The sequence below is a fragment of the Phragmites australis genome, chromosome 19, assembly GCF_958298935.1.
Source record: "Phragmites australis chromosome 19, lpPhrAust1.1, whole genome shotgun sequence".
NCBI lineage: Eukaryota > Viridiplantae > Streptophyta > Magnoliopsida > Poales > Poaceae > Phragmites > Phragmites australis.
In genome coordinates this window covers 21,141,151-21,155,926 of record NC_084939.1, presented here as the reverse complement: position 1 = coordinate 21,155,926, position 14,776 = coordinate 21,141,151, and the positions used below count along the sequence as shown (strand labels likewise).

Here is a 14,776-nt window from a genome sequence, read left to right as displayed (position 1 = left end):
CCTTAACTTTGGCTTGGTTACATACTGAGGAACTTGATTTCAAGAATTCAACGATTTGCAAGTTTTTTCTAAGACAAAATTTGGATTGGAGACACAATTGTAAGTTATAAAATTAGTAGCATCATAGTTTTGCTTGACTACATAATTGCAATTCTGATCATGATCGTCCGAATCTCATGTCTATCTTACAATTTTACAACTTGACAACACAAGATTTGATCGGACCAATCCGAAGATGGTGAAGTCTTAACTTGAAAATGAAAAGACATCAAAACCCTATTATTCTGAAAGCAAATTTTATAGTACCATATCCTACGAAAGACATTCTCTTCTGACACGTGTTCACTCACTGTATCTCCTCTTTAGCCTAGCTATTAGATCATATGATAGATGGTATGAATAGAGTTTCACGAGAATCTTTCTAAACGGGTTCTATAAAATTTGCTTCCTATTATTCTACTATATTTTCTTACCATCTAACTAAAATTTCCATAATGATTCTCATGATTTAAGTGTAATAATTATAATCGAGTAGGATCATATGGAAATTTCATTTATGCTTCACATTATGGCTCCGTGTCACAATACACCCGTCAACGTATAACTGGCTACTTCGAATTATCTGCCCCACCATCTCTCTTGCGAGCAAAAAAGGCATGTGACAAGTTGCTCATTCCAATTACCCAATTTGCTTAAGTGCATTGTAAATATAATATGTAAAGTTAATTACTTATAATCAAGATGTAGTCTATGCACAAAAAGTAAAGTCATTCAGAGCGAAACTGTCTGCATAAACTGCGGTATAAAGGAGTATTTGGTTTAGTCGTATAATTTATAGCGCGGTAGCCAAAAGCGCGATCTATCCGATGCCTCACCCTTCTTCAACCTTCCCATAGCTCAGCATTTTTAAGCTCCAGTCGCCAGCTCCAGGTTCATCAATGTCACTCTTTACCATAACCCCCGCTCCACCTCGCCGCACCGTTCCCTACACCACCAACAACATCGTCCTGCTCACCGAGCCTCCATCTCCCCTACCACTGCTCTCCCGCCCCAACCCTACCCACCGCCACCACTTTGATCCACAGCGCCTCACCGCCATGCCTGCATATCACTGTCCATCATCGAGCCGACCTCTCTCTCAATTTCTATGTCCGAGGAGGCCTCCTCTTTTCAGCGCTGCCGCTGTCGCAGGTGGTCGCGTGAGCTTAACATGAAAAGCTTAGGAAACCTAGGTCTCCGACCAAATAAACCTACACTACACTACACTACGACCGGTCTGCCTTGCCACAGTACCATGGTGAGTGCCCTTGTTCAGGCAGGAGCGAGCCTACAACCCCTAGCAGCAGTACAGCCCAGCCTTGCTAGCCTGCTTCCATGGCCTTGGCTGCACTGCACAGCACGCACTCCTTCCTTTCTGACTTCTTTTCGCCCCCGGCACACAAGAATAAACTAACAACCCAAACAAACCTAAAAAAAGAAAACCCCCTAATCCACCCACCCCACCCCACCCCACTCACCTCCAGCTGGGCCCCGCACACACATGCCCCACACGGCAGTGAACGAGGCCGGATATTAAGCAGGTCGGCGGCGCCGGCTCTTAATCAAATCCAATGGAATTCTGACGTCCGCAAGAACAAAGTCGCAGCGTTTTCTACTTTTCTCGCTCCTCCTCCCCCCTTCGCCTCCTCTCTCTCCCTCTCCTCTCGCTTTCTCTCTCCTGGTTTGTTTTTCGGTTTCTCTCTCCTCCTCGCTACTTCGCCTCCTCCTCCTTCTTCTCCACAGAGCCAGCCGAACCACAGCCAAATCCCATCGCGGGATAACAAACAGGCCAGGGATTTTTTTTGATATTCTGGTGCTGTTTTCCCGAGCTCGGGCGGGGGGACCTAAACACGAGCCGGAGCCGGAACCGGAACCCGCTGCTCGTGGGCGGCTTCCTCGGCCAGTGCCGGTGCCGGCGCACGGCCGCGCCGCGCGATTCGTCGCGGGCTGAGCTCCGGATCACCGGATTCGGGCTCGGGTTGGAGGGGGTCTCGTAGCGGGGCGGCGTCGAGGCGGTAAGTGTGTGGAGTTGCTGTGGTGTGTTTCGTCGGGGTGTCGAGCGAGATGGCTTTCGCTTAATTCCGCTGGGTCGCGCGCGAATTTGCCGTCTTGGTGCTGTTCGTGGGCTCGGGGTTGCCGAAATTGGTTGATTTCTGGTGCGTGGGGGAGTTCTTGGGTGGATTTGACGGTGCTGCTTGCTTGGTTGCGGGTGGATTTGAGGAGGAAAAGTTCGCTTTGGCTGCTTGTTCATGGAGCCAATTGACGATTTGCCACTGCTAAAAATGGGCTTCGCTTATTTGCCACCCGACCCCACGGTCATAGACTCATGCTGTTTCGTAGTTGGATGCTTGGTTTTGGGCCGTGGCTGATGAGTCTTTGGCAGATTTGTTCGGTAGATAATGGCGTAGATCCCACACTCGCGTTGCTAACTTGCAATCTTCGGTCGTTTTCAGGGGATGCTCGCTCGTTCCTGCTCGATTCCGGTGGATCTCGCGGGCGTGCCCGGGTGAAACGATGGCGAGGTGAGTAAAAGGAGCGATCTTGGAGTGGTTGGTGTACGCGGAGAAGGTTTGTCCTCCCATTGCCTGCGAGGAGGATGGTGCCATCGGGGCCGCCGAACCCGATGGGGCTGGGGCAACCGGTCGGTGCAGCAGCTTCGCTGCTCCGGACGAGCTCCAGCTTGCTCAGTGGTGGTCAGCCGGGAATGGGTGGTGGCGGAGGCGGTGGCGGCATGCTTTCTTCGCAGTCACCGTTCTCTTCCCTGGTCTCGCCGCGCACACAGTTTGGCGGTAATGGCCTGCTTGGAGGTGCCTCTAATGTCTCCTCCTTGCTCAACCGGCCGTCGTTTGGGAATGGGGGCTCTATGCCAGGTGGTGGGATGCAGATGAGTACACTCCAGCAGAGAGGGGTGCTTGATGGTGCCGGCGATTTTGTTGGTGCGGGTGGGTCAGATCATCTCTCGTTCCCATCCTCCTCGCAGGTTAGTTTTGGCAACCAGATGGGTTCAGATAACCTGCAGGGGACTTCGCAGCAGCAGCTGGATGCTGTGCAGGATTTGCAGCAGCAGCAGCAGCAACAGCAACTACCAATGTCTTACAACCAGCAGCAGTTGCCTCCGCAACCGCCCCAGCAGCTCCAGCAGCCGCAAGCTTCAGTGAAGTTGGAGAATGGAGGCAGCATGGTTGGCGTCAAATCAGAACAGCAGATGGGACAACCTGACCAGAATGGTTCAACCCAGATGATGCGTACTGCTGGCGGTGTGAAACTTGAGCCTCAGCAGTTGCAAGCCCAGATGATGAGGAGTTTGGGTGCGGTAAAGATGGAGCAACCGAGTTCAGACTCATCAGCATTCCTGCAGCAGCAACAACAACAGTTGATGCAACTGACAAAGCAGATTCGAAATTGTCCAGACCTTGTATCAATGGGTGGACCAAACACCATTTCAAACCCTCAAGCTGCTGCGGCCGCTCAATTGAGCCTCTTGCAACAGCAACGGCTCCTGCATATGCAGCAGCAGCAGCAGCAACAGATTCTAAAGAACTTGCCTATGCAGAGAAATCAGTTGCAGCAACAGCAGCAGCAGCAACAGCAACAGCAACAGCAGCAGCAGCAGTTGCTTCGGCAACAGAGTCTAAACATGAGAACTCTTGGAAAGCCAGCTCCTTATGAGCCAGGAACCTGTGCAAAGAGATTGACCCATTACATGTATCATCAACAAAATCGACCACAAGTAAGGTTTTTTTTGAAGGATTAATTTTGTGCTCCAAGTGAAGGCCAGCTGCTTACAACTTAGTGTATCTACTTGTTCCTCTGATGCAGGATAACAATATCGAGTACTGGAGAAACTTTGTCAATGAGTATTTTGCTCTGAATGCAAAAAAGAGGTGGTGTGTATCTCTGTATGGAAGTGGTCGTCAAACTACTGGAGTTTTCCCTCAGGTCTAGTGTGCTGTCACCATGGAACCTTGACTATTGAAATGGAGGATGGTCTAGCATGTAGTATGTTTTGCCTTTGAAATTCTACTTTCAGATTTTTCATTGGATGTTTCTCTTGCAGGATGTATGGCACTGTGAGATTTGCAATAGGAAACCTGGCCGTGGCTTTGGTAAGGATCATTTTATTTTGCAAATCTATCTCTCATTCTCTCCCACTCATTTCATATGTTACTTCCTTTACAGAGACAACAGTTGAGGTACTACCGCGATTATGCCAAATAAAATACGCCAGTGGTACGCTTGAAGAACTTTTGTACATCGACATGCCACGTGAGTCCCAGAATGCATCTGGTCAGATTATTTTGGACTACACGAAAGCAATCCAGGAAAGTGTCTTTGAGCAATTGCGTGTGGTACGTGAGGGGCATCTAAGGATAGTTTTTAATCCAGACCTCAAGGTATTGTGATTCAGTTTTCCAATTTGTTCTTTTACATTGCTCCAAATTGGTTCCTTTTGGGCTAAAACACAATTCTGTGCCATCTTCTTTTATTCAAGATTGCTTCTTGGGAGTTCTGTGCTAGGCGCCATGAGGAGCTTATTCCACGGAGATCTATAATACCGCAGGTATGAAGTGCTTTCAGTATATAGACAATTTGGCTGACAGATCATAGATCTCATCTGCTATTATGAATTTTGGTAGCAAGGGTTTTAATATACTTCGGCACCCTTGATGTTTATGCAGGTTAGTAATCTCGGCACGGTTGTACAAAAGTACCAGACTGCAGTCCAAAATTCAACGAGTTTGTCAGCTCAGGAAATGCAGAATAATTGCAACTCGTAAGGAGATTAGCCCTTGATGTGCTTCATACTTTCCTCTTCAGTTCTTTGTATTATTAAATGCTTTATCCACCTCCTTACATGCTTATCTATGTGATTCTTTAAAATTTACCATCTGCCCTGGTAAAGAAGCCATTTATAGGATGGACCTACACCTATTTCTAGACTTCTAGTGTACCTATAGATGCATTGGCTAATGCAACACTCGTTCAAATTTTGAAATATTTTACTGTCATTAATGAGAAATGAATTATTTCTATTGTGAAATCTTAGCAATTTAATTATTTCTCAACTAAGATATCATCTGTGCCGAAAATCGTTCTTTTTAATATGTAACTGAGCAAGATGGCAATGGTATGGTTGTGAGGCAAAATTACAATGGTACAGGATAAATAAAGCTGGGTAACTGAGAACTAGAAGAAAAAAAAGTTAAAAATGGAATAAATGAAAACAGATTTTGAAAGCTACTGCAAATTCAAGTGGAGGCTATTTGGTTGAGATTTTGAAGAATGCTTTTTTGACCACCTTCATTATTATGCTTATTTTTAGCTATATTCTGAGTTATCTCATTTTCATTCATAGTTAGAGATGCTCAGTAGCCAACGGTTCGACCGTAGAAAAATGGAACCAGAGCCTTGGGCATCAACACCTATATTTTATGCACTGGGAGCTCTAAGCATAGGCTTACCGTGCACTAGTGGGCAATGTCACCTTGTGCTTCTGATAGGACGAGACATTCTTAACACAACCCAAGATCAAAGAGCTGACCATATTGTGCCTCATTGACAATTCCGACGATTCTTTTCATTATCTCAGATTGTTGATTGCCTCGGTTAAGTTGCTACCATATTGACCCACACTAAAGAGTACTTACGTTAGGCCTATCTTTTTTTTTTTTTGAGTTGTTCACGATTGTTGGGCGTATTTAATGTGCATGCAGGGACATGCATTTAGCACCCGTGAGCTAAGCTGGCATGCCAAAGCATTAAAGGGGAATACTTAAGGGATTAATAGGGGCATTTTAGTCAATTTAAGAGGAGCATTGGTAGAAGTGCTGAAGGAAAACACGCCCAACATAAGTGGATGGAGGGTGTATGACTAATGAGTACAAGTTTTAAATACTCGAGTAAAAGGAATGCGCACAGGTAGCCATTGCATTGCAACGAGAACATTTCATTCAATGGTAAAGATGGTATATGGAGTTGGACACTTACCAAAATGGAGTAATATGTTGAGATGTGGAATGCAAGTGCAACCCTATCATCAGCACAAAGGGCGCTGAAATTTCAAGTGGACGCTCACAAGAATAAGATAGTCAATTGAGTATCAAACTAATTACTTTATGTAATCCAATTGATGCACTGACATGTAATCCAATATTTTGATGCACCGACCAACTCACCTAAAAGCTTATGTTGTTGGGTGAAGACTAGTAATTTATTTATGTCAATGGTTGTGCTTTTATTCTGTAGAAAAAAAAGGAAAGCACAACTCTGTGAACCATTAAGTATGCACCCCATTTTGGAGCGCCTTGCATTCCAGGCATAATTTGTTATGTTGTATCTGGATAGGCTGTAATGGATCAGATCAAAATTAATTCATTGGGGATGGGATTCTGGGACACTGGAAGAAATAGAGAAAAATGGTATTGTGGTAATCTTGTTGCATTTCATGGTGATTCTGGACCAGTAGAAGGAATAGAGAAAAAATGGTGTTGCCACAATAGTGATAGCATGTTAGTCGAGGGTGGAGATTTGGACTGCATACAGATTATTAGATATTATGTTGGTTGTAAACTCAGGCAGATGCTTCATACATGTTCCGTTAGCAATTAGCAACATTATATTATCTGGTAGTAATTTTATGCAAGTCAGTCTGTTGACAATAAAAAGGCTTTTGTTATTTTATGTTAAAAGAACTTAGGTCCATTATCTTTTGCTTCGATGGTCGTAACTTCTGTGTCCTAAAAGAACTTAACTGGGTAGAGCTACCCATGTGTTATGTAAATCATGCATACCATTAGGAGTCAACACGGGATTAGATTCCTAGTATTACCAGCAGGTTATCTTCTAGTATTTGGTAAGTTATCCAGTTGGTTAGCATTAGGCAAGTCTTCTAGTAATTGGTAAGTTAATCTCCAAGAGTCCTAGTCGGTCAGCATTAGGAAGGTTTGCCAGAAGACTATAAAGGCAGGTCAGCGTTGTAGCAATCAATCAATCAGTCGATCATCAATCTAGTAAAGGGCTTTGCCCACTAAACTCAGCTATGATCAGAGCCTCTTTCCAACAGGATAATCCCGAAGATTAGAGTGCAATTAGCCCTTACCTTGCCGTATTCATCTGCTACCATTTACCATACTTATTAGCATAGCACATAAATCACATCCATACTTGCTGACTGTTTAGCTTTCACCAACTCATCAAACTTTTTGTGCTTTTCGAGTACATACAAATTCTCTTATATGCCCAATCATATATTGCAGGTTTGTTGCTTCTGCTCGTCAATTGGCTAAAGCACTGGAGGTGCCTTTGGTAAATGATTTAGGATACACAAAACGATATGTCCGCTGCCTTCAGGTACCCTCTAATCTAACACAGCTTATATTCACATGCTCTTAGCTTTAAACAGTTGAAGTTAGCATGGTATTCTGTGGCAAAACTCCGTGTTGTACATATGACAATGCCGATAAATTCTTGTTGCATATGATGATTAACATTTTTTGTTCTGAACTTCTGATGCCTACCACCTTAGACTATTTTATTTTTTGACCGAAAACTGTGGGGGAGTTCCCCTCAGTGCGATCCTTTTCATTAAAGTAGGGGTTAAAAAATATTTATAGGGATCCTAGAGGGGTTACAAAGAATATACATCAGTCACGCTATAAGTAGTTAGGCATGATAAAATTACAGGGTGAAGTTCAGATTTTATTCTAGATAATGCAGGATAACCTCATTCCTGAAAGCCAGCTTCCAGGAAGCAAAACTGAGCCCCTTGTCATTAAAAATTTTGTCATTCCTTTGCTTCCATATGCCCCAGGCCACCATGAGAAAAATCTCCATGAAGAAACTCATTGAAAATCTCACTTTTGCATCTTGGATCATATTGCATAAACTTAAATCATTGTTCCATTGGATGCTCACAGAGAACCAGCAGCAAATACTCATGGGGCATTCAAAGAATAAATGTAGCAAAGTTTCTTCAGTTTGATTAAGACATAGGATGATAGGACACAATTATAACCTGAATCCAGATGGAAATTCTTTCTTCTGAGGATATTCCTTGTGTTCAGTGTTCTGAGGATAACCTTAGCTTATTTTATTGAAGCTTGTTATCCAATGCTGAGTACTATTCTTGTCATCTGAATGCTGATTCTTCCAGATTGCAGAGGTGGTTAACTGTATGAAGGATTTGATTGATCACAGCAGGCAGACTGGATCTGGACCGATTGGTATGGTATTTTAATCATTTTTGTGGGGTCAATCTTATCCTATACTTTTACAACACTTCCATTATATTCTTTTAAGGCCTGTTTGGTTTGTAGCCTCATATTGTCCCGTTCAAGTTAGGAAAGTTTGACCAAACTAGGTGCCCGTTTGGTTCGTAGCCGCATTTCTGGCAAGATTCCTTTTCCTACAATCTGGTCCCACACACCTGTAACTATAAAAACCGTGGCAAGATTCTCCTAATTTATTCATGCTGTGGCAAATAATTTTGAAGTTCAACCTTAGGTGAGTTTGGCAAAACATTGCGGCATGTGTTGGCTACCAAATATTAGTCGCTTAATCACCATAATTTATCAATTCATCTTCCCATACTGAATTTGTGATCATGCTCCTTAAATATGCTAGGCCATTTAGTAATATATAATTGCATTCAATTGGTCCGACGGCATAGCTGTGGTTCCATGCTGGAGTCAATCTGTCACCACTTACAAGTTAGAACTAAGGATCAATATCAGTGATTTCAATTTTCACCGACCCCAGCCTAGACCAGGAACCGATTCAGGAACCAGCTAGTTTGTGGCGTATTGTTACTCTTTATTTATATGCCCCTTTTTCTTCAAATTTTACTTCAGTTGTACATAGCAGTCCATTTCTGTTGGATTAGCTTTTAAATGTTCCAAAACTGATGATGCTACATTCCGTCTGTCCTCACTATTAGCTTGGAACCTGGCGGACATGGTATATTTCACTGGTAACATTGCCCGCACACCCCAGGTGTTACATTGCAGTCCATCCTCACTGTTGTGGCCTGGATCTGGGCAGCCTCACACCATAGCTGGGAATTTTAAATTTTGAATGTGTCACAATAAAAGGAATCGCAACCATATCAGAAAGCACGATTGCCCTCGTTGGAAGCCTGAAGTTGGGCAGAGAGGTTGTGGCTTGGGTACTCCAAACAATATTTTTCCACCGTTTCCATAGGAATCCAAATATGAGCTTAAACACCAGATTAAACTTCCGTTTCCGTAGGAATCCAAATATGAGCTTAAACACCAGATTAAATTAAGTTTTTTGATGTAAATCTTGGTGGTATGAATTTTTCCTGTCGTAATAAAGCACATCAGTGTTGTAGTTTCTAGTCTTACTAGTACCTACTATTTGATGTTGTATGCTATACCTTCCTGTTGTTTTGACATCAACTGTTATTGTTTGTTCAGATAGCTTGCATAAGTTTCCCCGGAGGACTCCTTCAGGGGTCAACCCTCTTCAACCACAGCAGCAACAACCTGAGCAGCAGCAGACTATTCTCCAGAGTTCAAACCAGAGTGGTCAAAATTCTGCTCCTATGACCGGCGTGCAGGCTTCTACCTCTGCCAATGGTGATGCGGCATTAAATAATTCTCTCAATTGTGCACCTTCTACATCTGCGCCTTCTCCATCTGTCGTTGGGCTCTTGCAAAGTTCAATGAATTCTAGACAAGATCACCCAATGAGCAGCACTAATGGTGGTACATATAACGGTGGAGGCAATGCGACCATTCCCAAGGTGAACTCAACAAGCTCACTGCAGTCAAATCCGTCTACCTCTTACCCTTCCCCGATACCCACAACATCCAATAACATGATGCCTGCCCCTCAAAACACAAACCAACTAAACTCCCCAACTACATCATCAAGCATACCTCCGATGCAGCCACCTGCTACTCGACCTCAGGAGCCCGAGCCAAGTGAGTCCCAAAGTTCGGTTCAGAGGATCTTGCAGGAGATGATGATGTCATCGCAGATGAACGGTATTGGCCAGTCAGGAAATGATGCAAAGAGACCAAATGGACTAACCCCTGGTGTTAATGGGGTTAATTGCTTAGTTGGCAATGCCGTCACAAATAACTCGGGAATGGGAGGAATGGGGTTTGGGGCCATGGGCGGGCTTGGTCATGGGATGAGAGGGGCAATGTCAAACAATGCAATGGCAATGGGTGGAAGGATGGGAATGAATCACAGTGCACATGACCTATCACAGTTGGGCCAACTACATCAGCAGCAGCAGCAGCAGCAGCAGCATGACATAGGACACCAGCTATTGGGTGGACTTAGATCAGCAAACAGCTTCAATAACATCCAATATGATTGGAAACCCTCACAATAGAGTGGCCAGAAACCATAAAGTTCAATTTGATGATGCATCTGCCCCCACTGGGCTCGTTGCTTATGGAGCATCAGTTATGGTGCCATAACCTCCCCTGGTTTAACAGCATTTGGGCTTTTTGCCCTAATGCTGCCATGAAAGGGTATCATAAGCGTCAACAAGCATCCGAGCTGGTACATGTAAGTCTGTAACTATCCATGGTGCTGTATCCTCGTGTGTTACCCCCCCAGTTTTCCAATGTTTGTCGATTTTATCGGGAGTTGCAGTTTCACAATGTCACATTGTTTGTCCACTCTTTACTCGTCCTTTAATGTTATGAAAAAGGTTAAGTAGCTGTAGCATGTTATTAATAGGGTATGCTTGGTCATTTCTTCCCTTCTGTGCCACTGCGAATTTTACAGTTCCCTTATAATGACATATGGGTCCAAGACCCACATGTCAGACATATAAAGGGATTTGATGAATTTTCAGTGGCATATGAGGAATTTATTGCGGAATGGAGAGACAGAATTTAACTCTTAAATTTAGTGCCTATCATGAACAAATATTCCGGAACGGAGAGACAAACTTTAAGGAATGGCAATTGGAATCCGTTCGAGTTGGGTGCCCGATTGCTGCTTGCTTCAGTTATAATGCCAAAAGATACTGCTAAAGTATTAGAGCCTGCCTGCACCAGCTACCGTATATCATCTATGATGGTTCTTGGTGGTACTTCTTACCCGGAAAAAAAGTTTTCCCTCTTTCTCTTCACTTGTTGGATGACATGTATCATATCTCCCTCTGTAATTTATCGTCGATCGCCCCAAGCCATATGTGCTGATATCCTCTTTGCCTGATAATTCTCTCTTTGTAGCCTTACTGTACTCTGTATAACTTTCATACTGACTAGTGGAAAAGTGTTAGGAATGTTTTCTTAGTCTTGATGCGAGATGACTGTCAAATTTGTCATTATTTATGGTTTATACTGAAGTGCTTCAACCGAACAGTTTGACAGTATTTGAACTTGCAACATGCATATGGGCATCAACCCTCACGGCTACGGGGCTTCTCGAACAATTTCTGAGCTGGTTACCTGTGTGGTGCAATTTTTTTACTGTTGCAGTATGTTCTGATGCATTGGAGGTCCTTACTCCTGACTCCACTGCAAGCCTTACTCTGAACTCTGATAGCCTGTTGTCATGTCCCAGAGACCGTTTGACGCTGCCAAAATACAGGTTCACACCATAGCCCTAGGTGTTATCGACTCTTACCGCTGCCGGGGTGCTATGCCGCCGTCATTGTCCACAGCGGCATCTGAAGGTGGCAAGGTGCAGTGGTGTAGCTGTCGAAATGGCACCGAACATATTGAGCCGGTTGCATTTTATCACAAGAACTCTCCCAAACGGCAGCAGGTTTGAGCTAACGTGTTACGTGGTTGAATGATGTGGCGCCATTAGTATTGGCAATCAGCAGTAAACTCAGCCGGACGGTTCAGAATGCAACTTTGAGTGCCACGAGGTGGACCAGTGCTTGATCTTTAAGGGACGTGCAAATCACCCAATCATATCAGGAAGGATCCAATGGGTGAGCAAAATAGAATCTCTTCTTCAATCCTAGGAGCGAAAAAGGAATGTTCTTTAGGGACCTCCTGGAGGTGCTCTGCGCATAAAAAAAGCGAAACAACCGAATGATAGAAAACGGTTCTTTCTTTCTCTCAATTGAAGAAGTAATTGGAAAATGCGAATTCTTGAAGTTGAATATAAGAAAGAAAGCCTACAAGTATAGAAAGAAGTGCTAGTATTAAATAAACATTAATAGTTAAGCCAATACTAAATGCTAGAAAAACACCCAGGCTTAAGGGATGTCCTCAGCGTCGAGGAACATGTGCTAGGGTGAGCCTGAAGGACAGAGATAGAACGGTGAGACCTTCTCGCCTTCCCGGTAACGACAAGGAAGAGGCCTTGCCTTTCCATGTCAGCTATTCGGCAAAGTTGCCGCCGGACCAGTGAGATTGATGCCTCATAATCTGAATAAGCAGATATGGTGTTTGGGTTCTCCAGATCCAAATTTCGCGCTCGATGGACCACCGAACTGGTGGTGAGCGGTGACAGGCACTCACTGAATTTTAGTTGGTTTGTGCAGATGTCTAGCTGGCATGTACGATTATTTCAGTAAATAAACTACTAATCATGCAAGATTTCCCTCTTTCTTCTTCTTATTCTTCAGAACTGCTTTACCTATCTGCACCAGTACAACAGATATCAGCGCATCTAGTACCATTGGTATGGAGTATCAGCTTGCAGGAACCTTCATTACGCTTTGCATAAACCTGCAAGAAGTTCCATTTTGCTTTGAACTACTTTACCCAGTTTTCTTGTCATATATCCGGCAAAAGAATCCATGCATGTCAGGAAGCACATGAACTCTAAAAAAATATATGAGGAAGCACAGTCTCTTGTTCTCACTAGAATGTAGTCTGCTAATTGTCTATCTGTTGCGCCTGTAACAGACATAAGAGGTGATAATGTACTTTCGTTGCTCAGCAAATAGAGCCACCGAGAAGAGAGAGAATTATAACTATAGATATTGGGAAGGGATCTTTGATGACATGGAGGCCTCTCACAAACAACAATTGACCATACCACTGGAGATGCCCTCTGTTCTCTTCCCAGCTAATACTTATAAATCTTCCATCTTGTGTTTTGTCAGTCCTTTATTTCTTACTGCCGCAGGTATCGGTCATTACTTGCTAGCTTTGCGCTGGTAATCGACATGCGGAACATTTCTTCGCTAGCATCCACACAGGAAGATTTAGATATGTCAGTGTGGGAGATGAAAATTACATCCATTAGAGAATCTGCTATCATGAATTTACTTATATTAGATGTACTTTATTCTAAATTGAAAACTCATAAGCTAGATATTTTTGCTAGAAAGAACGTTAGTAAATCAATTGCTTTAGTCTCTCAACCCAGTATATCTCGTATTAAATCTTCTTCATCAAGTTTTTTATTATCTATATCTTCACTAACTAATAATCAACTTGAGTTGATTCCTGAAGAAGATTTAGCACTACTTTCTACTCGGTTCTCTAAAGCATTGCAGGATGTACGTATGATGAAGAAATGAAGTGGAGGTCCTCAAAGATGCTATAAATGTGGTGATCTCAACCACATTCGTTCCAATTGTCCTAAGCTTGCAGATAAAGCATCAAAAGAGAAGAAGAAAAAAAAGAAGCAATCATTCAACAACAAGAAGAAAACGTGCTTTCTCAACCGTAAGGTTGTGCATTGAGTTCTTTCAGCGCTCAGACATGCTAACTTGAGTGACGTTGATTCAGAGAGCAGCGAGGATGACACAATATCTAAGAGCAAGATATTGCGTGATTTGACTGGATTGTGTCTCGTGGTAAGCAACAAAAAAAGCTCAACCGTTGATAAACTTGACAACGACGGTAATGAGGTATTACCTACTTATGATGATCTATCTAATGCTGTTGTTCGTCTTGGTATACTCTTAGAGAAACGTAACAAGAAAATTAAGAAACATGATGTTTTAATTGAATCGCTTAATTTTGAAATTGTAAGACTTAAGACTTTAATTCCTGATGATGATGCTTGCAAATCATGTGACTTAATCTATTCTAAGCTCACTTCTCTCAGAGATGTTCATGCTTCTACTCTTGAGAAAATTAGAGAAGAAACTGAGAAAAATGAGAAACTTGTTGTGTTAAATTGCAAACATGATAAAAATGCAAGTTGTTCGACGTCTGATTTGCATGATTCAATTTTCTGTTCTAAGTGCTCAATTCTTGAATCGAAGTTGCATGTTGCTGAGTTTCTCAAATAACTAATGACATGATTACTCATGAAGGTTCTTTCATGCTCTAACTGTTGTAAACAAAAAAAATCAATGAGTGTTGCTTGTGATAAGTGCCCAGCTTTTTCTAAACAGGTTGATTACTTGAAAGGTACTTTAGAATATTTTTCTAAGGAAAAGAAAAATCTGAACCTGATTTTAGATCCATCTAAGTCAAATTCATGTAAACAAGGTTTAGGTTTTGATCCCTATGCTTGTTCTAAGACAAATGCACCCACTATTGTTAGAGCTCTTGGCTATGGCAAATTTGAAACTCTTGCTGAATCTAAATCTAAGAAGGTTGTTTTTAAGTCTATTGAATTTTTATCCTCTACAATGAATGCAAATGTTACTTCTTCTTCAAAATCCATACATTGGGTTAAGTACACTTGCTCTCATTGTAGTAGAGATGGACATTTAGTAGATTTTTTTGCTTTAAACTAGCTAAACAACAAAAGAAAGAAAAGTCTAAGGTTAGGTCTAATTTGCAAAAGGCACATTTTATCCCTCGTGAGGTTGTGTCACCTCATTTTGTGC

The 14,776-nt window shown here is 42.8% G+C and overlaps 1 protein-coding gene across 1 annotated transcript; it reads left to right on the top strand.

The window, feature by feature from the left end:
• Positions 1–1,638: 1,638 nt before the first annotated feature.
• LOC133900738 (transcriptional corepressor SEUSS-like) lies at positions 1,639–10,754 on the top strand. Its single transcript, XM_062341966.1, has 10 exons — positions 1,639–2,054; positions 2,493–3,769; positions 3,859–3,978; positions 4,097–4,145; positions 4,219–4,433; positions 4,532–4,600; positions 4,719–4,813; positions 7,296–7,389; positions 8,192–8,261; positions 9,474–10,754. The coding sequence occupies exons 2-10, from the start codon at positions 2,636–2,638 to the stop codon at positions 10,400–10,402; spliced, it is 2,775 nt and encodes a 924-aa protein (XP_062197950.1). The 5' UTR covers positions 1,639–2,054; positions 2,493–2,635; the 3' UTR covers positions 10,403–10,754.
• The last annotated feature ends 4,022 nt before the right edge of the window (positions 10,755–14,776 follow it).